Source organism: Rhamphochromis longiceps, linkage group LG13, assembly GCF_057381845.1.
Source record: "Rhamphochromis longiceps isolate RC_006_pf linkage group LG13, R_longiceps_female_GT1.1, whole genome shotgun sequence".
Taxonomy (NCBI): Eukaryota; Metazoa; Chordata; class Actinopteri; order Cichliformes; family Cichlidae; genus Rhamphochromis; species Rhamphochromis longiceps.
The window spans coordinates 24,962,095-24,988,083 of NC_140569.1; the positions used below are offsets into that span (position 1 = coordinate 24,962,095).

Consider the following 25,989-nt stretch of genomic DNA (forward strand, 5'->3'; position numbering starts at 1 on the left):
GGATTAAATGAAAGGATAAAAAGACTAAAAAGTCCAGGCTGAACTTTTAATGTAGGCCAGCACTTTTACCCAGCTAAATGGAAATACTAATTAAATTTCACCTAAAACAAGGCCAGAGATAGATTAGTATTTTTATGACGTGTATTTTTTTTAATGTATCTATCGTGTGTATGCTAAATTTCAGTTTAATAGTAAGCATGTCCCACCCTGGACGCAGCGACGTGCTCTATCAGTGGTAACAGGCCCCGCCCCGACTATCAGCATCTCCAGTCAGTGGGGAGCAGCTGGGAGTCAGTGTGGAGGAGCAGGAGCAGGTAGCAACGGAGTTCAGCGGCTCCCGCGTTCGTCCGACACTTAGCTAGGGCTGCTCCCCAAGCAGTGGTGGTGATGATGGCGGCGGCTGTAGAGAGAGGGGGCGTCCGTGCCGCTTTCCTGAACCCGAGCAGCGGTGGCGGTGGTGGACCAGCGCCGACGAGCCTCCCGACCGGAGCGTTGGCCGGGGCTGTGGTCCTAGGCTCGGGCTCCGGCAGCATGCCTGTGCCCATGAACCTTTTTGCGACTTGGGAGATAGACCGATCATCTCCAAGCTGCGTCCCGAGGTAACGTTAACATTGGCATGTTAGCGTGAAAATACCACAAATCACAATGTTTGCAAGCCTCCATAACGTTGAATAAATCTTTGGCTAACGTTTGCTTTAACAACGCCCTCGCTGAGTGGAACGTTAGGCAGGACGGACGAGTTGCCTCACATTTCCAAAACACTGTTGGGGAGCTAACTGTCAAGCTAACTAGCAAGGTGGCTAATGCTAAAGCTACCTAGCAAATGTTTTGAAGTTACTATAATGTTTTGTGCTAAATGCACATTTGTTTTGCCACGTTAAGGTGCAGTGCGCCAAAAGTACCAATGTTAAAATTTCCATTTGTATCTTAATAGCTTAGACGAATTAACAAGCCTGTAATAATTTATTAACACTCGGTGTTTTTAATGTATTTCGACCGTTATAACTGGCTAACAAAAGTTCAGCTAACCAGTTCATCTGTTAGACGGATTCTACTAGGTTTCCTTTATGTTCTTTTTATGGTGATGAAGCTTTGCACATAATAAATGTCCGGATAGGCCTGTAGTTGATTAGGTATAAGGAATGCTTGCCACCCAATAGCGGCATAACTATCTATAAATACAGTGGCATGGATGCCGTTCGTCTCATAAGCAACAGACATCCTTTTTATCCTTTTGCAGCCCTATGTGTCATGAGCTGCCTGACCAAACGAGCAGTTTTGCAGCTGCCTGGCGATTTGAAATTCCCAGAATTTTTAAGTTCTTATGCTGTGGGTTGTGTTGTGATTACGTCTCTATAGATCGGAGTCGACTACCCCGTTATAGACAGCAATAAACAATCACAAACAAAGCGACTCACAGTAATGACGAAACAGCGGATATGACAAGAAATTAAATACTTTTGATTGTTTAATGTTATTGTTTTCCTGTTGCGTTATCAGTTATCTGCGACACTTTGCGTTAGTATTCTTCAGCAGTGAGCAGGCATTGGTGCCACCTGACCAGAAACCTCTCGGGAGCTGTGGGCACATTAATCAGCTTTGACCTAGATCTGTTCCACTCATTGGGATAGAAGTGGGCTTGGAGGGGAGGGTTTCCTCTACAGTCAATGTGCCGTATGTGTGTATATGTGCCTGTGTCTCTATAGTGCCTGCATGAGCATGTATGTACGAACGGAATCATTGCATGTGGGAAAATTCCTGATCTTTCAGATCCCTGTGTGAATGTTGAATATTGTTCTGTTTGGCTGTGATGGTTCAAACGATTTAAAGCCAGCTTGAATGAGAATGAATCGTCTTTGAAGTGACAGCACTGCTTTTAGATTATACAGCTCCCTGCCCTTTTTCATTGTAGTCCTGTTTCTGAAAATGTGATTTCACTATTTATTTAGTTCCTGGACAGGCCACAGCAAATGCTGCACAGTGACTAATGCATGAGATTATTTTGGATAGTTGTATCTGTTAAGTTTTAAGACTGGATTGCAGAAAACAGCATGTTGTGCATTCATACAACATGCCATACTATGTACATTGATTTCCTACGTCTGTCATTACACTGTTCTCTGAAGTGGATGATGTACAAGGCACTGTATCCGAGATGAATATGGGTGAGGATCACAATGAATTATTAATGAGTTTTACAGTGAAGGTACACTGTTACTCGACCCACAGCTTTCTTGTTGATGAATGGGATACTTTGTTAGATCTGATATGTATGGAGAAGAACTTATTAGGCATATTAATTCATGACACAATTATTTATTCAGCCTGAAAAGCCTTATTGTAATTATTGTTATATGCGGTGGCTTTGAGGTATAGTGCTCACAGGCTATTCTGCTAGTGTAAGCTAGTGTGAAAAGTCCTGTATGAAGCCCAACCCAAGGCTTGTTTTGGGGATTCTGCCTTGGCATTCTTTCAGGGGCTGGGCCATGTTGTGTGCAGCTGTTTGCTCTTCAACTGGCCTTTAGCAAATGTGGGTGTCCAGCTAAGTGGCACGGTTTCAGATGAGGCCACGGGGCTGTTACCAGCTGAGTGTTTTTTATTGTGGTACTCCAAAACATCACGCACAGCTGTTGTTTTGTAATAATTACAACATGGTAAATAATCCTAAGCCCTTCAGCTCCATTGAAAGCCATGCTCAGGAAAGGATGTTTTTGTCAGAATGGAAAACATGTTGTTAGCTTTTATATGCTATTATATTAGCACAGATTTATGGTTTCTAACTGTGGAGCTGGATGAAACAAAATTCATATTTTAGAATCTTGCGCTTGTTAAATTCTGGGTATATCCAAATGCAAATAGAGTTTTATTGCAGTGCACCATACAGTATTCTGGCTCCTACCTGTTGGACGTAGTGTTGTGACAGCTCCATCCTTAACAGGCTTGTTGGAATAGTTAGAGAAGCATTGTTTTGATTCCAGCATTGCCATGCCTGCCAGTCTGCCACCCTCCAGTGAAATACAGCGTGCTGTTCATATTGCAGGTTATTTCTTATAAGCTGATAATTTTTCCCCTTGTTTTTCTTGTTTTTATTATTATTGCAGTGGAGGGGGGAAGTGCAGAAGTCTCACCTGTTTTCCCCTCTTAAAAGAATAGACAACTGCTTTGCTGATGTTTCAGATTTACCAAAGACAGCTGAGGGACATAATACCCACATTATTCATCTTCATGTAACCTGCTTACTGGACACATTTAAGTGTCTCATTGATATTTTGGGAAATTGTGCTGAATATAAAGTTATGCATGTAAAACTAAGCTTTTAAAAAACTGGGGTATTTTTGTACTAGAGTAGATTTAAAAATAATTTAGTCAGTGCTCTGCATGGTGGATGATGTGCTTTCTTAGCTGTTTTGACCCTAACAGTTTTGGTAGAGTGGTTTTATTTTTACCAATCCTTTCCCCTTTATTTAAGCATACGAGAATAATAAAGAGACAGGTGTAGCTGCGGTTACACAGCAGAACTAAAGAAGTTTAGTGGCCTGTTCAAAAATCCAGCTGAGCTGTCTACAGGCAAGAATTTGTTGAGGTAATGATGTGGTATTTGCAGGAATGGCACTAATGCGACGGTCAAAATATGGTCCTGTGTTTATCTTATTTTGATAAAGAATTTTCAGCAGGATGAGAGCATTGGCTTCTTGCCAAGTTCAAAATAGAGGACTTTTTCATAAACATCTGCACTGATAAAACCCTAAAAGAGCTGAAAATATACTACCTGAGACTAAACCAAGCCCAGACATTATTTGAAAAGTGGCACCTAGCTCAAATCTGTTGCAACATCATCTCTACACACGAACAAGCAGCGTGCTAATGTGTCCATAAAAGCTCTCCAACCTCCATTGTGTCCAAAGCTTTAGGTGCATTATGAAGCTATAACTAACTTACTTTCAAGCTGACAATTTGTCTGCTTTCAGAGTAAACATCATCCTCTTTGGGTTGCTAAATGGAAAATGTTTTGTAGATCTGAAAATGTTGGCGTGCCCTTGATTTTCTTTTTTAAATCCTCTGTGTATAAAGATCCCTCTATTACATTTCTCTGGACTCAGAGAAGTGAATACATCTCAGTTAGCTCGCAAGCTACGAAAAAACGTCTTCCTCTTCCCGTCTGATGTTTATCTCTGCTGAGTAGTGCGTCCTTCTTTCTGTCTGTGTGATTCATGTGAGTCCCAAGATGGCTTTACTCTCTCATGAGCGGCAGAGCCTTATCTTGATAGTAATTGAGTGTACTTTGCAGACTCTGGTCAGATGTTTGTATCTTCTGCCTCAATCTGTAGTGTATCAAACAGATTTGTGTTGTGTATGGCAGATATAGATGATAAACGAAAACAAACCCGGGCTCAAGTAGAGCAACGTTATTGTGTCATATTTGTTCTGGGTCAGCAGAGATGAAGCCATCAGCAAGACATTTTTTACTTATCCCTTATGCCTTTATGCTGTGATGCATAAGGGATATGTAAAAATATCCCTCATGCATAACTGTTAGCGTGCAGTTTCTAGTATCATCCATGGCCTTAATCTCTTAGATTTATTTTCGAGTTTTCTATAAATTCAGTGATTAACCCTTTGCTGAGACCATTAAATCTGGGTACAAGTAAAGAACGCCTGACTGTCAGATAATATGATCTAAATTCACCCTTTCACCTCCTCAATAAGTGTTTCATCTCAAGGCATGGGTATTGTTTCTCTTAGCAGGGGAGCTGCTGTAATCTGATTTCATAACAGGAAAAGAGGAGCTAGTAATCTCATGCTGCACACACACTGTCTGCTTAATCCTCTGCTTCCTTTTGGAATCATATACATCAGCCGCCTCCAGTGCCCTTCAGGATTGTGACACAGTCGCCACATCTGTTTGCACCATGTTTACAATCGTTGTTTGACACCTGATGCTAAATGTTCATATTTGATATGGTATTTTGAATGATGTAAATGAAGCAAGCTTTTAGGCTGAGGAATCATCCCCAAAGAGCATGTTGTTAATGCTCTGTTACAGAAGCAACATTTGACTTCATGGCATGATACTTGGCAAGATGCCCATGCAAAATATAAACAACTCAGAACAAAGGTGCATTTAGAGGGATGACAGCTCCATTTTTAAAGCAGATACTGAAAGTGACAATATTGCAAATGTAACTGGATCGTGACGTTTTTATTTTTCTTGTTAGAGAAATAAGAATCCATAATGTGGCTTTCTTTTAAGACATGTTTCATATTTTAGTCACATTAATAGTTAAACTAGTTCCCTTTTGTTTTATCATGTCTTCAAATAAGATTTCAACTTGGCTCCATGCTGTCCATGCTGTTCACACACTTTGCTGACAGAAGACCAATCAGCACCTTCACGCCCCTCTTTTTCGTGCTTACTCCCACTGCTTGATATGTGTCAAAATTCTCTTGGTTTCCTTCCCTGCTTTCCTGGAGGAGGAGGAATTTCCTTGGGAAACATTCCACATTCCTGGCAACTAGAGAGCTGCTGGTGCAACTGAAATCAGCCTCCTTCAGTCTGGTTTCAGTACCCTTCTCCCTTCCGTTGTTGACTAACAACCTGCTCTCTGGAACGGAGCCAGGATTTGAGCTGTGGATTGTCCACTCTATTGAAAAGTTTTGCTGAATTGGCCCTGAGCTTTATGGTGATCAGGCATGCACTGAATGCTCATGTTGAATGTCTCACAAAGGGAAGAAAGGTTTGTTTCCCCCTGCGTGGACCTCAGTATGGGAGCGAGGCCAGATTCTTCTGTGGGCGGATACTGGGGTCTCTGCTAGTGAAGAGATCCAGCTTCCTGAGCCAGCAAGCGAGGCGAGGAAAGTGTCCTCTGATACAGGGAGGATCCTGTCAAAATAAGCACACTGGGGACAGCGTCTCTCAACTCATATTTTCTCTCTTGTTCTTGCACTGTTTATTTCCCACCTCTCCCAGTGAGGCATTTCCTGAGCTGTATATGCCAGCAGCAACACAGACACCATTATTTCAGACACAAAACATTTATGATGTTGATGAATGAGAAAACATGACAGACCGTTTTAAAACATGAAGATTTGTCATCATGGCAGTCTGAAATCCTGTACTACATTTCTAGCAGAGTCTTCTCTTGTAAACAAACACAGACTGGCAGTGCAGTTATATTTATCCTTCGTCAAATCACTTTACCTTAACTGTCAGCCATACTCAAAGAACATTTCTTTCATCTTACTGAGTCTCATAAATAGAAGATTTTTTTTCCTTGTTTTGGCTAACAGCCCCAGAAAAGAATCAGCATCTTTGCCTTTTCTGTCTGGATGAGGACATAACAGTCCCTGGAGTGAGAAATCTCCGATAACATGGAGTTGGATGCCCTGCTTGCTTGCTCGTCTAATCACAGATTAAGGAGTCTGAACTGTCTGGATTCCAGTTTCTGTCCATGCGCCTTTGATCAGTTGACCCACACTGCAGTTGTGCCACCTTCTCTTTTTCTGTGCATTAAATTCAAGCAGCTTTATTTTAACAAAGAATTAAGTTAGATCTGCACTGAGGTGAAATTAAATTAAATATGAACACTTACTTGGTTAAGGACAAAAAATTGGATGTTACTGTTTTAAATCTAGGTGCCGCAAAGCATTGCACATGAGAATTTTGTATTACATAGTCTAAGATTAATGTTAAAAAGATGGATCGTTAACATAGATCCAACATCTCCCATCTTCATCTCACAAACTGCATTAATTAACGATTCACGGTATAAAAATGGGCATTTTTCATACTGCGTTCACATGCTTATCTGTGGTAATGGAAAAATGACTGTGCTTGTTACTTGGCAGCAAACAGCGTCAGCCTAATTGGCCTCACCTCTCTATTTTTACTCACCTTGCTATCACTGGTGTTAAAATTACTGCTGAACTGATAAAAAGGAAAAACATGATCTGTGTGCAGAATCTCTGAAGAAGCTGGAGCACGGATACAGTTACTCCATTAGTCATTTGGATGTATAAAATGGGGGGTGGGGTTGTGTCAGGTTTTTAATCACTTTAGGGGGGAAAGTGAACTATTTGCTGATGCTGACCGTTGTATAGTTGTTTGCACAATTCCCAGTTCAGTGTCCTGATCATTTTTCTTTCTTGAAAGTCTTGTCTACTTTGCAGAAAATGGTACGAGTCAGTGCAGGTTTGGAAGGGTGTTTTTGTCAGCTGAAGTCCTTCTAGCATCATTAGCAATGACAACAGGCAAACCTTGCTTCGTCAGGCAATATTTTCTACACTTGATTTATCATACTGCCATATCTGGTTCAGTTACCATAGAGCTCAATACAGACGCGAATCATCTGTAGAACCTGAATAAAGTCGATTTCTTCTTGTTTCTTTTCTTAGGAAGCTGAGGGTGTTTCTAAATTCCCAGATCATTAATGAGAGCAGACAGATTCGGTGTGGTGGATGCAAGAATTAAAGGGCAGACCTAATCCTGTCTGATGCTCAGCAGAGGCACCATATGTCAGTATTAAATATGTATAGGAAAGCTGCACTGATCCTTTAGATGAAATGTCAGCAATGCTTAAATGTAACTGAAAGATATCATCAAGTTCACTCAGTTTCAATGCCGTGTCCTTACATTGGAGATAGGAGCAGCCATGTACATCTTTGCTGGCTAGGTTTTACAGCTTTGAAAATTGATTCTGCTTATTCATATTCATATTAAAGGTGGTAGATTGTCAGACTGCATTAAACAGGACTAAGGACTTCAGATTTACTGTACAATATCATGAAAACTCAGCTGGGGTCTATTCTGACGTGGAGCAATGGATGTGTCAAAGCTCTCGGGGTCAACGCAGCGGTCTGGCTGGCTTTCCCTTGCCAGCCCTTTCATTGCACTTTCATCTTTTCACAATGCAGCCCATTCATCATGGCTTTTAAAGATGAATCATTGTTGTTTTTTTAAAAAGGCTTATATAAGCTCAGCATGCTATAAATCCAGTCTCCTACAGGCTGTGTACATTTTAATATATTCATGCTGTTTAATGCCATTCCAAACATTTCTTAGTATGTATGACGATACAATAAGATTTGCATTATACTTCTTTGTGGATGTGCACATGGACTGCTTTAGTCACGAGGAATCCATTGTCATCCTTATACTACTTTCTATTTGCCTTTGAGGGCACATGCTCACTTGGTGTCCTTGTTAGTATAGTAGCAGTCATGACAAATTGGAGGGGTACAGAAACCTTATGGAGCCTTGTGTACATTCACTGATCCACTCTAGCATCAGAAAGTGATACTTATATAATGAATAAAATGATATCCAGTAATATTGTGTTTTAAAATTATCAAACTATCTCTGCCAACAAATAACAGTCCCAGATTTAGAGGAAACTGACCTAATGTTAGCCCTGCCTTCTTTTTTTTAATTTAAATCCTCCATTGAGTTTTTTCAATATTTTGTTTCTTCTTTAAAAAATCAAAAACTTGAATTTTCCTGATCACTAGGCTGGACAGAAAGAGTGGAAGAAGGCTTCGCTACTAAGCTTTTGATCAAACCAATAGAACACTTGCAAAAGAATATTTCTAGCAGGAATACTATTCACCTTTAATAGGATTTTAAAATTTAGCCACAACATTGTCAGTGGCAGTTACCATTCACCCGTATCTATTGGAGTAGTGAATGAAGAGTCACATGGAAGCTACTGAATACAGCAGACAGGAACTTATAAACACTTTTATTAAAATAATCTATCATCAGTATCATCTGCATGCTAGCAAGATACTATCTTCCTTGTTATATTCTTTTGTGATGATGATGATCTGGTATCTTTGGATCTGATATTGCCTGTAGTCATGCCATGTTTGGTCTTGTCATGTCTTGCATTTCCTCTACAAACATCGGGTTGCTGACCTCACCAATATGTGTTCAGGGCAGAGACAAAAGAGCTGTTTACCACTGCAGAAACACAACAAAGGATGACAACTATTTACTGAGCTCCTGAAAATTACTGTCAGATCACTGAGGTGTGACTGCAACAGGGAGTTGTATTTTTAATTAGTATTAAAGAGGCTGGAGAGTTGAATAAGAAAGTAGCCTGAAAGATCCCAGTGGGAGTGTCTGCAACTGAAAGCTTTTGTTTCAAGGATTCTTACTTGCTGACTCACAAATCATGTTACTGGGTTGTGTTAACCCAGTTAAGGACCAGTTTGGTAATTTGGTAGATTTCCAGTACAACTGGGAAAAGTGCTTTCTCAGTTGGTTTACTGCGTGGTAAAATATAGGGCCAGGTTAGATGTAAGCATGCATTTCCTGTTGTCACTTAACAGCAAGCTTTGCATTTTTTGACTTGCCTCTAACGATGGTTTTCCCTTTAACCCATATTTATATCAGCCAGGAATATAAACTTGCTACCCATTATTTTCAGAGGAGTTTACCAGAACGTCCTCACAACAAGCACATACTGCTTAAACCTCTGATTTACACTTCTCAGACATAAATCTTTTTTCATCTGAGTATTTGAGGTAAAGAACTGAAGGCCTAACTCACCAAACTGAAATAAAATCTAGCACTGAGCTGCAGTGTACCACTCACTTGTAAAATTACCTAAAATTAATCCCGCAGTCATATTGTACCACTGCTCAGGATAGCCTCATGACCAAGAACTTCATAAAGACCTAATTACAGAGTGTTATGACCAATCCCTCCCCTACCTTTGTTTTTTTTAATCACATCTGCCAGGGTGCTTTCATACCTGACTGATGAAACCAATGGAAAGTCATGCATCAACTGGCTTTAGAAAGTAAATGTTCAATTCAGCAGTGACTTAAACTATGTATTGAATATGAATGCTTCCTAAATGGCAATATTTCTATTTTGCACAGTAGTAATTATAACCTGTACACTGTTTGTGGTTTGAATCTGTGTAAGATTTTTTTAAAGACGTATTTCCTGTCTCTTGGGGTTTTCCCAGTGGCCGTGTTCCTCCAAAAATCCAAGGAAGTTGTGCACTTAGCCATAGTTTGTCAAAATATGATTTATTGAAATAAACGGAGCATGCAGCCGGAGAAGAGAGAAACCAAAGACAGCACCCTGTTCGACAAGTCTTTGATGTTTCACTTGGAGCTTGATAAACATAGTCAGCTGATGTTACTGATAAGTTTAGGTTTGCTATTTTTATTTATAAAATTAAATGCAGAAAAGTTGATTTGTGTCCTTTAGCGAATTTCTTGCAAATTCCTTAAATCGTGCATATAGACTCAGTGCCTGTGAATCAACAGTTGCAATGCTATCAGCACTTCCTATAGTGGAGTATGCATCACAACTGAGCGGACCTTGCTTCAGAGTTGAACGTTGGCTTCATGTTATGTTAACAGTTTCCGAAATACATTAATGAGCAGTTCATAGAAAGATTGAGTTGTTTTAGTTTTCAGACTTATGGCTGTTATATGTTTTACTACCATAAAAACTGGGCAGTGGATTTAATCACAACAGGAGTTGACTTGTTCTCTGCAAGCTCAAGTATTTGATATTGAAAAGATTTGAGCATTTGATTGCATTGTAAGGATTCTGACTTAGTGAAGTAACCTCAGAGGGGTATACTCTGAAGGTCAAGACAGCCAGAATTACTTTGTGTTAGCTGGCTTGACAAAGCCTAAATTCTCAGTTGGAGATAACAGTTGTCAACTTTTCTGTTTAGCCAGGCTTTCTGCTTAGGGCCTTTGCACACTCACAAAAAAGGAGTTTCACAGATTATATGAGTCTTCTTACATGAAAAACGATCCCTGTGAGTGCACCAAGCTCCAATCAGGGATGTTCAGTTGAGCAGATGATGGTGATGATGATAAACGTGTGATTAAAATTCTATCAGGATCTTTAACATAATATAACGCAACACTGTTATAAATAAGATGAGATTAATTCTGCAGAAAAGTGTTTATCTTGGGATTTATGACACCGGGTGGTAAAATAAACATTTAAATTCAAGTTAATTATATTATGGCTGAGTGGACTCTTGGTGCTGTTCTTTATTTCTACAGTGACAGCTGCACATTAGAAGTCTGAAGCGTTAAACTGGATACATTTAAATATTATATATTACTGTCGCAGCGCCTAATAAAAGATGTGGGAAGCACTTCAGTTGGTTGGCAGATCAAATTAAAATTAGTGTTAATGAGGCAGTATTCATGGTGTGTGCTCTACGTTCTAGTAGTAGTTCCAGGGGTGTAAAAGATACTTAGCAGCCGATTAGAGTCAAGTGTAATTTGATCAATACATTGTCTGCATCACCATTTGTATACATGCATATTCCTGTGACAGTGCAACAAAAACAGTTTGCACTTCTCGCAGTGGTTTTAGAAAGGGCATCCATCCATCCAGCAGGAAAAAAATCTATAATTCACTTATAACATGTTGTGGATAAAAAAAGATATATGTTCTGCATAACTTAGCCAGGTAAAGAGAGCTGCTTTTGTGACACAGAAAACTCTTGACTTTAATCTTGACATAGCTCACTAAGTCATTAATCTCGCTTTGTAGTACACCCCTCTGTTAAGGGATAAGCTGCCATCTCTGTAATGTCTGACTCAGTTCTGGCCTTTTGACATTCAACAATGTGCTGGTATAAAAATGGACAGACAGCACGGTCCCCCAAAGTCTATGACTGCAGCTTTAAAACCTCTTTGGCACCATACACACCACTCTACGAAGAGACAGTCTTATCAAAGATATGTTTGCTTCCAATTTTATATTGTTATGGCCATGTGTGTTTTTCCTCACACAAATACTACAGAAATCAGGTTTTACCAGATTAATTGCTTCTCTTGTTCCCTTTGTCTGGTCAAAGCCTTTTCCTGCTCTGTCACTGTGACCATCAGAAGATTTCATTCAGGGAATTAAAGCCCAACCAGCATATGGCCATCTGGCACAAACAACTAGATATTTGGGGGCTAAAATAGCTTTTGCATGCAAGCCTAAGTGCAGGCTAAGCTCTCATGGCACATTCTACTTTTTGAACTTGTTTAAACTAATATATTTGGTCTCATGTATTAGTCCTCATCAATCATAATTTATATTTGTATTTAAAAAATACTCTAGCAACTTTCAAATGTCGTATCACACTTACGTTTGCCACTGCTTTGCAGCCTCTATTGCTTTGTCATATTTGTCTAAACTTTAACAAATGTGAAACAGAACTTTTAAGTGGGTGTGTTGGAGTTTAGATCAGCGAATGCAGGGCTTTGTTTTGTGCCTTTTCACTTTCGTTGCAGTTTGATTGAAAGATGATGAATAAAATATTAAAAAGACAGAGAACATAATTGGTTTGTGGCCCAGACAAACTCAGGAGTTCCATAAGTGAACCCTCTGATGAATAGACTTTTCCTTGTTTTTTGCTGTAAGTGAATGAAATATTAAGTAGAAGTAGCTTTTATACTAGTGTAACTTTTATTTGGGTTAAGTTATGCAACCAGATGTGAAAAAATTATAGTGTTGTTGAGGAACGCAGTGCTGTAGCTTTTCTCTTCAGGGACATGGACTGCAGAGAATTTTGCTTTTTGTCAGTCCCCCATGTATAAGCTGGTACCATATGCAGCCTTCTTAAGAATTTCATGCACTGCATTATGCTCAGCGGTGCTTTATTAGAATGAATGCAACTGCATTTACATCTCAGCAGAGAATACGTAAAATAATACGTTAAACCCACTAAAAGCATTCCCCCCCCCCCCCCCCCCCCCCCCCCCTTATCTGGAAGCCCCCCAGCACATATCCACCATAGACTGTTTTTTTCATTGAGCACTCTGTTACATCACTCATCCTCCATCTACCACTTCCCTCTGCTTTGTGCCACTGACAATTGCTGTGCAGTGATCCGAGGGCATGGAACTGGCAAAACATCAACTAGAATGCTGACCAAGGGATTACAGGATGAATTACAAAAGTGTGTTTTTGTTTAGGCAGCATATAGTTAAATTCAGAGGTTTTGTTTGCCTCCCTTTCAGCACCATGCACATTTGCACATTCATTTGTGTAAAGAAGCATGTCCATATTTGCACAATAAACCTTTTGATGGTCCTGTATATGTTTAGATCTTCTTCTTTTTTTTGGTCACTGGAAAAAAAACTGTCCAAATTAGAAAGCATTGAAGAGCTACGGGTGTTTGTCATTTCAACTGATACGAATGTGCATTGGAAAAACGTGAAGAAGCTGAAAACCCAGCTAGAGTCATCCTGCGCAAGCACCGTTATCAAAATAGGGCTTCTATTTTTCTTGGAATTTTGATTACTTTAGCTGCTGGCTCTTTAAAGGCTCTGAAATTTAGAAGTGTTCTTATCACCTGTGACATGCAAATACAGATATCCAGGAATAGTTTGGTGATAGTAACTGCATGTACTCCTAAGGGGCAGTACATGTTGGGCAACCAGTTTTCAAAGATGTTGATGTAGACAGAATGAACGCCCGTTCACGCCAGAAATACACTTAACTGATGTTGTGATGATGTATTTTTCTGTAGTAAGCTGATTGTTGTCAGCCTAACAGTGGAACTGCATACAGTGGAAATAATAAATACTTTCAGCCCCAAGATTTCCATTAGACATGCACTAATTCCAGTTTTTGTTTTTTTTATTTTGAGTGATTCAGTTTTTCTTTCTAAGATGGCATACTCAATCATTCCTGTAGCTTATCTTTAATTGACTGATGACTTAAGTTTAGTAACATTTATCCTTTGATGACTTGCACTCTAAATCGGCGAGTTGAACAGATTGTGTTTGAGTTTAAGCTAATGAATGTTGAACAACTTTACTGAGATTCTTGCAAAAAGAGAGGAGACTTTGGAATGAATTAAGTCTACGCAGATTTCTAAGAATGATCGAAATGAGGAATCGGATTACTGACCAATCATAAGGTGCATGTCCATTTCCAGTCTTGTGATGGGAAGCTAAGGTCCATGGGGTTCCAGTCTTGAGTTTTAGTTTCTTTTTTTTTAAATACCTTTTGAAGTCAGTGAAATATAGAGTGTATGTGACATAAGCAGTCTCCACACAGTCATATAATTTTACTAAAGTGTCAAACTCAAAGAGCTGACTCCAGAGGAACCTGTGTCAGGCCTCCTCGTGAAAGAAAGCCAGCCTGGCTGCAGAGAGTAGATAACAAAAAGAATTATTAGCGGTGCAGAATATGTGTTTGACTGACTGCTACTTTGCTGTCCACCTTTTAATCCACCTCTCAAAATTGATTTTCCTCTGATGTTCATACATCTCTTTGATAAGGGGTGAACCGAAATATTCAGTCTTTAGAGGTAGAGATGGATTGGCTTGACTATGACTCTGCAAATTCTGTTGTTATTTCCTTATTCTGGGACAGGTTGAAAGGATTATTCTTATACAAAACTGAACTTTTAAAACTTCAAATGTGTCTTTTACTTCTGTACCTTTATTTGTTATTAGCAGAGAGAAAAGATAAGATGATATGTAAACCCTTCCACAACCCACAATCACAGGGCTCTTATCTGGAACCAAATATTTGGCCACAACTGTTTGAGTGGACTGCCTGATAAGTTGTTTTGTTTGTCCAACACAGATAAAAGTGAAAGGATTCAAGTGTAGCTACAGACAGACCGTCTTTTACAACAGCAACTTCACAGTTTATTTTGCATCCGAGGAAAATTAGAAAAGATTGGTTAAACCTAAAACCAAATACAGCAAAGAGAAACATTTGATCTATAAGGTACATTTTTTTTGCCAGTTCACAGCGTCCATCTGTCTCATAAGAAGTGTTGATTATATTGATTTTTCTCATTGCAGTAATACAGTTTTAGTTCCATGGTTAGACCAGAAAAAATTGATGACTGGCAATAAACTACCAGAGAAATGAGGTTGTGTTTATAGTTGGCAAGGTTTGTTGTGTTTGCTATTTCAGCTACAGAGATTTCCATGCAAATCCTTTATCTTTCCTCTGCTTGTCTGAACAGTTCCTTGCTTGTCTGGATAGTTTTACTTGCTTAACACAAATGGAAACATTTGCCACCTCCATAGTTTTGATTTCCTTGATGATATCTGAACGTCTGCTTGATCTAAAAGGCGGAAATGGCCATGCAATCTAATGACCTTGCTCTACTTTAGAGGCAGAAAAGGTTAACAGTTAGTAATGGTGCAGTGAGTGACTTGGGCGCGCTAATGGACTTAGATGGAGAAGCATCATGCAGCTGAGTGATGACATACCAGCCGGGCTGAAGCAGCCAAAATTATACCAAAGCCACCACGCTCCAGCAGTTGTGACATCATTTTTGACGTGCCATTTGAAAGGAAGTCATTGGTGAACTTAAGCGTCCTGCTAGGATTTGTACAGTCTTTACGCATAGCACTATTTGAACTTAGCATTCTTAGTCCACTCTTCTCTGTTGAAGGTAAAAATGATGTGATGTATAGAGTTTGAATGCCAGGTCAAAACCGTGAGTTTCTTCTTGTGTTTCTTTAGCTGTTTCAGAACAGTTTGTGTGATGTGACAGGGCTCATTAGTCTACCAGTGAAGGTCACTGCTATGGTAGATACACGACAAATGTATAAATCCTTTCCTAACATTCAACTTTTATCAAATAACTGTCTGAGCAGGTGTCGATTCAACCTTCCAGTCATTTTGTAGGCTGTAATCCCCTCTCAAACTCAGCCTGTAAAGACCTTATAACCAGGATTCTAGCATAAATAAACTCAGTGTATCACAATGATAACTCAATCAGAAAAGCTTAGCAGGCAGTTTATTGGCTGAACCAGCACAAGCATTGAAATTGAAAAGAATTTCATGGACTCTTATCAACTGGGAAACAGAAAATATGTCACTTATCTTTCCTTTCCACTGCCTGTTCACAGAACTATTGAATTGGAGACTGTTTTATAAATTCTGCACTCACCCTGCCTTTCCTTATGGATTGATAACACTGTTTTGCTTTGGTCCCATTTGGCACAGACAGGCGTGCTATGATTCCACCCCAGGGTCTCTCTGGGAATGTGGGAATGTTGGGAAAGAAAAAAAAGGGAGGATTAATGCAACTTGTGAAGGGCTCCTGCAAGCCCCTATTTTTATCTTGAGCGTGTGCCAGTGTCTACTAAGTGGAAGGGAGACCACACACAAATAGCAGCCCCCCCCCTCTTCTGTTAAATCACACACTGTCACAATCTTTTCTGAAACTAGTTAAAATGTCCTTGAATCATTGTGTACTACTTATTTTACCACACTGATTAGTGTTTTTGTGCTACACCTGGTTTGTCACTGAAATCACAGTTTGAGTGGCAAAGTAAACTGGCTCTATGTAGGAGCACAGGGCCAGCCTGGCACCAGGCCACAACAGATGGCCATGAGTTTCACTTACAACACAACACACTGGCAGGCAGGAGTGGTGATAACACTTCTAATAATAATAATAAAAAATAAAAAAATTCCCAGTACCCTAGGTGACCCCCTTCAGCGCCTGAAGCTGTTTTGATTACATGTGAATCAGAGTCTGGAGAATGAGTGTGTGCGAGGAGAGATAGCTGTGATGGGATAGAGATGTTGTTAAACCATCAGCCCTACTTTCGGTCTCTCTCTCTCTCCTTGTGTCCTGACAGAGAGCTATGGCCGACTGATGAGTCATTCTCACAGGAAGGCAAGCTGAATCCGTGCATTACCTAGAAGATTTACCATTTAATTACTCCAACCTCAAATAGATTTGCAACTGTTATTCCAAGGCAGATGAGGTACTTTATGTAGCCAAGTGGACTGTCATCACTAAGTGGGCCTAGAGAGAGTCATCACAGGAACACTGAGTTCGTGACCTGTTCAGATATATTTTTTAATTCATAATTGAATGTGTATAAATATTTTGGGACACTTGGAAAAACCTCCCTTGGAATTTATTGGTCTTTATCTCATTTGAAGCCGTATAATAAATTATAGTGTTATTATACAATTTGTTCTTAAAATCTTATTTTAAACTGTTATTTTAATTGTTAAAGCTATCTTTGAGCCTTTAGCAGCAGTAAAGACACAAAAACAAAAAAAACAAACAGTGTTCGTCATCCTCCTGCATGGAATAATAAACAACCACTCCATTTTTGTCATCTGCAACACCGCATTTTTCTTTGTATTGAACAGTATGAGTCTTTGTGAATCATAGTCGTCTAGCAGGAAGTGCCTGGATGAAGTGAGTATAGCAAAGTGGCTCTTGAAAAAAAAATTGAGTGATTGATTTGTTTTTCTTTCTTGTCTGCATCTCTGGCTCAAGCTGATCACAATTTAATCCAACAGGGCTGGTGGGAAAAGTGGGTCAGGAGGAAGTTTAGTAAACTTGGCCTAAGAGTTGTTGACTTTTTTGTGGAGTATCTCACTGCAGAGGGAAGTTTCCTTGGGGGGGAGCTGGTGTGGGTGAAAGGAAGCAGAATTGTGAAATAGTTGTATAGCCGTGAAAGAGGAAAGGAATTTTGTGTGTGTGTTTGTGTGCATTTTCTTTGTGTGTGTTTGTGTGGGTTTTTTTTTCCTGATTAAACATTATGTGTTACTGTGTTCGATTGCTTCGTTGTATTTCACCCATCCTGGATCACAGCTTAACAGCTCCCACTTAAAAAAACCCCCAAAAAAACAAATTTTTCCTCATCTTATTTAATCATAAACACGGCAGTGAATCCCATAAGCCTCTCTGCTCAGCATTTTAATGTGTATTATCATGCTCAAACAGCATTTGCAGGCTTCACTAATGGTACTTTGTGGCTTGTCAAAGCATCTGTGCTATGCCATCTTTTAGAAGGAATTTGCCCATTAACCAGACAGTATGAATTGTAAAGCAGCAGTACTTTTGTGTATCATCTGTTTACAAAAAGGCCATAGATTTTTCCCTAAGGGGACACAAAGCTGAATAGAAGTAGCCTTGAACACTGAGATTCCTCATCAAGTAATGAAGGTGCTCTTGTACTTGTGCCTTTACTCGGGTCTTTTTCTCAACCTCTGTTGTTTTCTTTTCCACAGGCTTTGCACCCTCACACTGAAAAAGCTGGTCGTCCTCAAAGAACTGGATAAAGAGCTGAACTCTCTGTCTATAGCTGTCAAAATACAGGTGGGTGGGTTAATCTCCCTAGTGTGATTGGAATAACAGGCTCAGTTGTAAGATCGCGGTGTGTCACCATCTGGAGTCTGTGCTTCACTGCTTCCTCTTTACTTGATGCTGTTGAATGTAATTGCAAAGCCTAGACACTGAGAAGACAAGCTAGTAATCCTGCTGGTTGATTAAAAAGAAAAAACCTCCCTAGGTGAACAGGAAGCTGTGGTGAGTCACGTGCTCTCAGGTTCCTTAAATGGCAGACTGGCATTACCATGCTAAGCAGTAGCATTAGCACCTTAAGACGGATTGTGTATCTTTCATTGATTGCTTGTGCATGCACGCCTCGCCTAATCTCGGTGTTATTCGGTGTTATTCAACATTTCCGTTCAATATATTGTATGGAGGTTACTTTGTGTGTGATTTTAATGTCAGGTTTAAAAAAGCTGAGTGTTTTGGACAGTTTTTTTTAAACAAATTAATTCTCTGTCAAAACAACGACCCCTAAAATATATGAATATGAACAAGTGTTTGTTTGGTTTTTAGACCAAATTGCATCAACAGAGACCTCACTTAACATGATGAAGCCTGGGTTTACATGGAGATTAAAGTACAAAGTTGTACTGTCATGTTTTTTTTACTATTTCCAGTTAAATGTATGATTTATATATATATATATGTATGATTTATTTATTTATATATATATATATATATATATATATATATATATATATATATATATATATATATATATATATATATATATATATATATATATATATATATATATATATATATATATGGGGTGCAACGATACACAAAATTTTCGGTTCGGTTCGATACTTTGGTGTCACGGTTCGATATTTTTTCGATACAAAAAAATGTTCATGCATTTTTAATTTGTCATTTATTAAAATTATAAATATATATTTTAACTCAAAAGTACAGTTTTTAAATTTAACCCTAACCCTTGTGCGTGTTTTTTATTTTGACAGCGAATGCGCACCTGCGGACCACTTATGTGCACCCCTGGTTATTTAGCTCGTCATATTGCAGCCACAGAAATTCTTTTGTCCATGAAACCATAAAGCTGCACTTTCTTTTTGCCTTATAGTCTGATTTGTCATAACTTCTCCGTTTTGTGGTAAGCTTTTCTTTGGCTGTCACTTCTTCACCCTGACCTGTCTTATTTGGCTCAGCAGAACTGAAATGCTTTTACACACGCACTCACATAAGCTCAGCAATTCTCTGCACGATCAACCTCTCACATGTTTAAGCTTGCTGCGGGAGATTTCACTTGTCATGTTTGCATAGTAAGCTAACGATTAATAAGACGATGTCAGAGGAATTGGTGCGCAAATTATCATCACTCACAGATCAGTGCTGTCATTGCAAAGTGAAAGCAAAAAAACAAGCGCAAATTCAAACGCGACTTCAATATGTCACATATTGACAGTGGCTCACCGATGCCAATGACATAATTACCCAGCTACATTTCTGAAAGAATGCAAAAGCATTGACATATATTTTTCCTACAATAGCCCGACGGGCAGGGAAGAGATAGATTTTGGTAGCCCGACTGAAAAAAAATCGTCGGGCTAGCGATATTGCAAGCCCTGTATCTGATTGAGGAATCACTCATCTTTGGAAAAGAGAGTTTATTACAGAGAAATGTCTCTTTCCAAAATAAAAGCTATACTATCCGCTTCTTCTGGGCTATATTCTCAGCAGCATAAGGAGAATCATGTGCTAACAGCTGTCTAAATGACTCGGCTAAAGTTAGTATCATGCTTGCTTTTTTTTGTCTGCTTCCACTTGTCTTTGCACTACGATGATGTCGGCATAAATGTGCAGTCATATTCGTTGTGTTCCCACTAGTGCTTTCAGGTTAATCTCGTTGAAATGACCTTAACGCCACAACACGGCAAATCTCCGTTAACGAGCTACCGCCGATCGCCCCGTGCATGGGGCTAGACGGCCAACACGTTAACGAGCTAACTGCGCTAACACACTAGTTCACACCAATGTAATTGAGCATTGCATGGCACATCCAACATACTGTTTTACTTTAGTCCATGACTCGCTTACCTTCAGGGTCATACGTCACATGAAAACCAAAATAATTCCAAACGCCAGATCTGAATGAGGGTGGGGGAGGTCCATGTGTCTTGCTAGCTTGCCCTGCGCTCTTCCTTCTGACTATGCTGTCTGTGTTGAGCGCTCAGTGGATCTGCGCTCGACAGTGCAGCCTAGGCGGAGTAGTCGAACACAGATTCACTGAGCGCTCAACACAGACAGCATCGTCAGAAGGAAAATTGATAAAATAAATTACAAATGTTGTATTGTTCGATACATATGCGTACCGAACCGAAAGCACTGTATCGAACGGTTCAATATCGATACGAATATCGTTGCACCCCTAATATATATATATATATATATATAAATAAAAGACACTTTATTTTAAAAAAAAATCCACTCTTCGTTATTTGACCTTTTTTTTTTTTTTTAAATCCCATTCTCAAAAGTACCCCCCCCTTTTTTTTAATATATATGTATTTAATTGAAAATTTGTCTATGTAGTACTGGACTGGACAATTCTGTTCTAGAAGGAACAAATCATCCTCTCTTTACTGTCATCCTGAAGGAGAAAGAAAGCAACCACATGTGGCTTGATCCATGAGCTACACCGTCTCCAGAGCGTGAAATCTCTCCATTTCTGCTGAGCCGCCCGGAGGACAGCAGAGCGAAGCTCTGTTCACAATGGCTCTGGAACTGGAGCATTAAATGCAATTTCTAGCAGGTTTGGTTAGAGAGAACAGAGACATTGAGGGTATAAAAGAGACAGTCGGGGAGGATGACAGAGGAAAGGAACGGCTTTGTTTTCAGTCAGTAAATGACAAAGCTTCATTACTGCATGTCATCGGGTTGTCTCTGCAGCATGGTCCGTGGCCTTCTCTATTCTTTCTCTGGGCCTCATTAGGTTAAGTGGTCTGCATGCACGCACAGAGCTCATGTAAAGACATTTGGATCGTCTGCTTAAACTGAAGCAGAAAGAATGATGACGTTGCATTTTAGTCTGCAAAAAGTTGTTTTTGGTTTTTTTTCTGGCTCTTTTCAAGTAGCTACGTGTAATACATATTTTTCCATATGTTGCTTCTACGTATGTACTCCATGATCCCAAATTTTTTCCTGTCTTTTGTGTACAATTGACTGAGGCTGTGGGCAGGCCTCAGTGTCATCTGGATTATGATAGGAGAACATCATTCAATTCTCATTTTAGTGCAAGTTGTTGTCCAAAGCACTTCCATTTGCAGTATACTTAGATATGATCCAGTTATGTGTTTGTGCATGTTTGACTTACACTGTGTTGGGTAAAGGCAGAAGCCTCAAAACCTTTAAAATCTATTTAATACAATTTCACATTGAGCTCTCATCCCTACCCTTAATCCTTCTCATTACTGCAACAAAAAAAGGGATGGGGGTCCAATTAAGGGAATTGAAAATGTCTAAAAAGGAAACCTTGAGACTGTATAGTTGAACTTGTTTTCACAGGCTTGTAAAGCTTGGGAGAAGGTCTGTAACATAGCCCATCTGGCCCCAGAAAGACAGTCAAAGTGTGCAGCAGGGGAGCGAGGATGAGAGAAAGGGAGGGCCAAAGGACATTCAGTACAAGCTTTCCTTGCCAAGGCTCTGTATTGTTAATGCATGTCATGCAGTTTCAGAGTGTTCTGCTTTTGTGCCTTGATTCATTGTACTAGCCAGTAAGCATGAGGGTGCATATAAGGCCTTTTTATAGAGCTCAAGTTAGTGACAAGGTCAGACTTGGACAGAGATTTGACCTTAATGTTTTATATAAATATATCCATACTTAACAAAAGCTGCAGGTACTGTTGAGGCACTGGCAGCACGTTCCTCTCTGGAGCATATCGTGCCATTAGGTTAGATAGAAAAAGAAATGAATGATTGTTAAGAGTCAGCAACGGTTAACATCCTTAAACCCTCAGTCCTTTAAAGTTTTGTGTCTCACCTTCTGCTTTTTAAATGCACATTGTTCTCTATCGCCTTTTGTGAGTTAAGCTAGAACATTGCATTGTGTTCTTGCTGCATTGAGTTTTAAAGACATAGAAGTACTTAAACCAGTTCTGGATGTGGACACAGTGGAGTGCTTAACAATTATTTTATGAAGCTAAAAAAAGAAAAAGAGTTCTTGTACCCCGGGGCAATGTCATATTAAATATGTTAAACACTTACATAAGTGATTTTCCTACTGCCATCCCACATTGTGTCATAGAAAAATAGTTTATTACCCTTTATTTTCACATGATTGCTCAGTACTAGAAACATAGCAAAAGGCTTTAAGTGTGTATAATGCAATATATGTGTGTATGCATGTGTGTGTTGTGGTGATACATATCTGCACCATTATATTGCTAAAACTTTAAAACGATGAACGAACAGTCCGATCATCTAATTACTCTTTTTTTTCCTGGGTTGCCAGGGAAACAGTCAAAGTAGGTTCTTTGTAGAAACCTAGTTACTGCTGCTTGTACTAAAACCTTGGTACTTTCTCACTACTAACAGGTTGTGACTATGTGAGAGGATGTTTCCATAGTTCATCTGTTAAACTGTGAGTTTTAGGCTCAGCTCTATCTTCGCTGTTACAGCACCTGCAGATTCCTCTGTCAGTCTCTTACTCTATTCTTTCCCACTTGTGAACAAAACTCGTGAATTACTTTTACTACTTGACTTGAGGCAACTACTCTTTCCCAACATATGGCAGGCATTCCACCCTTTTGTAACTAAGGGCAGTGGTATCAGATCCGGAGGTGCTAATTGTCATTTCACCTGCTTTACAATCAGCTGCAAACTACTTCAGCGTCTACAGTGCCTATAAGTTTTATGCTTAAAAGCTGCAAATAGAATCTGTGACAAAGCTAGGTCTGGTTTAGCTTAATTTGTACAATTTGCCAAAGAATGTCTTGAAAAGGAAGCCACTTAATCACAAGGACATACAGACAGATCCACGCATTATCACTTAGAACAAGATTTTACAAGCCATCTCATCTGAAGTATATTGCAGTGTAAAGTGACCCCTCTGGTGTCTTGTGATGATTCCTCAGCACACATTCAACTATTTTATTTGGTATCTGTTACATGATTTGGCAGCTCTTGCAACAGTCAGATCCAATGTCGTACCCACTGCGTGGGACTATTCCATGAGTTTCTCTCCTGGGTATTAAGAGAGACACTGGATATCCTCACTACTCCATACTGCTCACCAAGTCTTATTTAATTCTATCATCAGATAGAGCACATACCTGAACTAAGCTTTGAGTGTTCATGACATTTTTGTAGCTGTCAATGGGATGACACAGCACTGCTACTCTGGCAAAACATCAGGAGCCAAAGGCTTGACATGCTATTTATTTCCTCATAATCACACTTTAGTTCCCAATTTTAAGTTTATAAGAGGGAGAAAAAGACGCTTAGTTGTGGAAATCTGTAATTTGGCAAGAAACACGAGAGGCTTTAATCCAAGGCATATCACAGAAATCTAAGGAACTGCTGAGGGCTGAGACAGGTCATCTGAGGACACGCTGTGTGTTGCTGTCTTTACAGTTACACTTAGGGAAGAGGCGGCGTTCAGCCTGTGCCATTTAAATCCCCCGAGAATGTTAGGTCACCATATCATTGTGCCAGAACCCAGTACTAGCTTAGGTGATGAGACTTTCTCAACCGGCTTAACAGACAATTCTCTACAAGAATAGAAAGCATTAGGTAATGAAGCTAATTTTTGTTTTGAGTAGTAGCTTGAATATCAGTGGAAGTAAAAAGTGTAATACAATAGCTGTGTGAATGTATTTATACTAATAACTTTCTTAGTGTTATGCTCTTAGTTCTGCGTGAACTAGAGATCGCACTCAAAGTATGATTAAGAATACTCACAGCTGTTTCCAATATGTTGAGTATAGCAGGCTTTTGATTAGAGAGTTACTGTTTTAAATATATTAGCACAAGCTATTTAACTTATCCTAGTAGAAGCAAAGGAGTTGAGGACTGTTTGTACTAGGCTACCACAAGGCGCGAATCTGCATAAATGTGTGAATGTGAAGGAGGCTGGTACTAAAATAGGGTATGCACACTCACTCACTGTTGTCTGCATTGATAACCGGTTAAGAAAAAACACAAAATATGTGATTTGTTGGGATTTTTTTTTTTGTTTTTTTACTTCATTGATTTTTGTGTCAAGGATTTTTAGTCAATTTATCAACCAAGTAGCATCTAATGATTTCATGTATGTGATTCTTTTCTTTTTTTTAACTGTTATTTGTTTGCCCTGATGAAAAGCAAACAAGCGCTTTCAGCCTTGGTATTGGATATCTGCCAGTACCAAGTACCTGTCCAATACCGGTGTTAAATAAAACACTGTGGTCCTTCACCTAATTTATTTGCAGAAGTCTCATTTCGGTTCATTGCGCCATTTATGGTCTTACTAGTTCCAATTCTGTATCCTCGCAGTTTCACTGTGGGTGCACGACTTCACATGTGCATTACTTATGTAGTGTAGCTGTAAAGCAACAGTCAAGTTGAGGACATGTCATGTTACAGAAAAAACAAAGCCTTCCAAACAAGTTAAACACTGACAGCAAAACAGACAGAAAAGACGTCGTCGTCATCAACAGAGCTTTTATCAACTCACATAACTGCTGTTGATCATAAACTATGCAAACAAATAAAGAAAAGCTGTTGCCTCCTACATGCTGTTAGCTCTCCTGCTAGGAACTTGTGCGCTGCTTCTAATGTGTGGCTGCAAACAAAAAACAAATTGAATGGTTTTGATCAGTCTGTTGTCAGCATTACCTGATATATATTTTTTGAGCCGGGATTGGACCACTAGTCCTTCCCAGTGTCACATTGGAACATCCCGGTCGTGATCGTCTCACCGGCCACGACTGTAACTCTAGCTGTGGTTTTAAGCAATGAAGAAGGGCTGCGAGGCAAAGCCCCCAGCACATGTCCACAGGAAAGCAGTGTTTAAATAGCTGTGCCGAACACTGACCAGGTGTTTCAAATTTCCACCAATTTCTCTCAGCTCCGGAAAGGATCCCCCGCAACACAGAACAGACAGTCGCGCCGCAAGAGGGCTTGGGAGTGTAACAGTTCCCAGTTTCAACAGCAAACACTGTCATTTTTATTTTTAGAACAGGCTTATGGTGTTTTCAAGTAAGAGTAAGTCACTCCTGGAAGTCCCTGGGTGTGATGAGTTTTTGTCTAGCATTTTTGTGACATTTTGCTTTGCTTTGTCTCCTACAGGGTTCTAAGCGTCTTCTGAGATCAAACGAGTATGTCCTCCCACCCAGTGGACTGATGGAGACAGATCTGGAGCTCACATTCTCACTGCAGGCAAGCGCTCTGACATTATACTGTGAATTCTCACACAAATATGGCGGTTACTTGAGGAGCAAGAGCGTGTGGAATCTGTTGTCTACCCCATTTATAGATCGAAGTTCTGCAGCATCTCCTGTGTTGTTCTCATTGACATTTTTAAGGCATTTGTAGACTGCAATAGTAGAATGCAGTTTACAGAGGTGAAAAAATTAAGTGAACGAGTTTTATAAAGTTGTATAAAAGATAAAAATGCACAAGTTCAGAAGAGTAAGAACTGGGTGAAAATACAGTGATGTTGAGTGAAGGCTTGATGCTGGTAAGATGGAGATGACATGTAAAGATCTGGGACAGTGTGACTTCCGAGGGAGGCAAGTACATCCTAAAAGGTTGAGAAAAAAGTGACGCATTTTTCTCATAAATGCATTTATGGGCTCTAGTTGTGAAAATTTAAATTCTTCAATGGCAGTCCAAGGAGCACAGTGGTTGGTAAAATACCAGATGTATCTGATGACTAATAATATGCCTGTTGCCACAG

At 39.6% G+C, this 25,989-nt stretch overlaps 1 protein-coding gene across 2 annotated transcripts in view; it reads left to right on the plus strand.

Annotated features, from left to right (window-relative positions):
* The first annotated feature begins 286 nt into the window (after positions 1-286).
* Positions 287-25,989, plus strand: part of LOC146655912 (phosphofurin acidic cluster sorting protein 2-like) — a 44,507-nt gene continuing 18,804 nt past the window's right edge. For both annotated transcript variants that reach the window (XM_085428648.1, XM_085428649.1), the window contains exons 1-3: positions 287-599; positions 17,993-18,080; positions 25,380-25,469. In XM_085428648.1, coding sequence (XP_085284774.1) covers positions 388-599; positions 17,993-18,080; positions 25,380-25,469 — 390 coding nt within the window. In that variant the 5' untranslated portion in view covers positions 287-387. The remainder of the gene's footprint in view (positions 600-17,992; positions 18,081-25,379; positions 25,470-25,989) is intronic.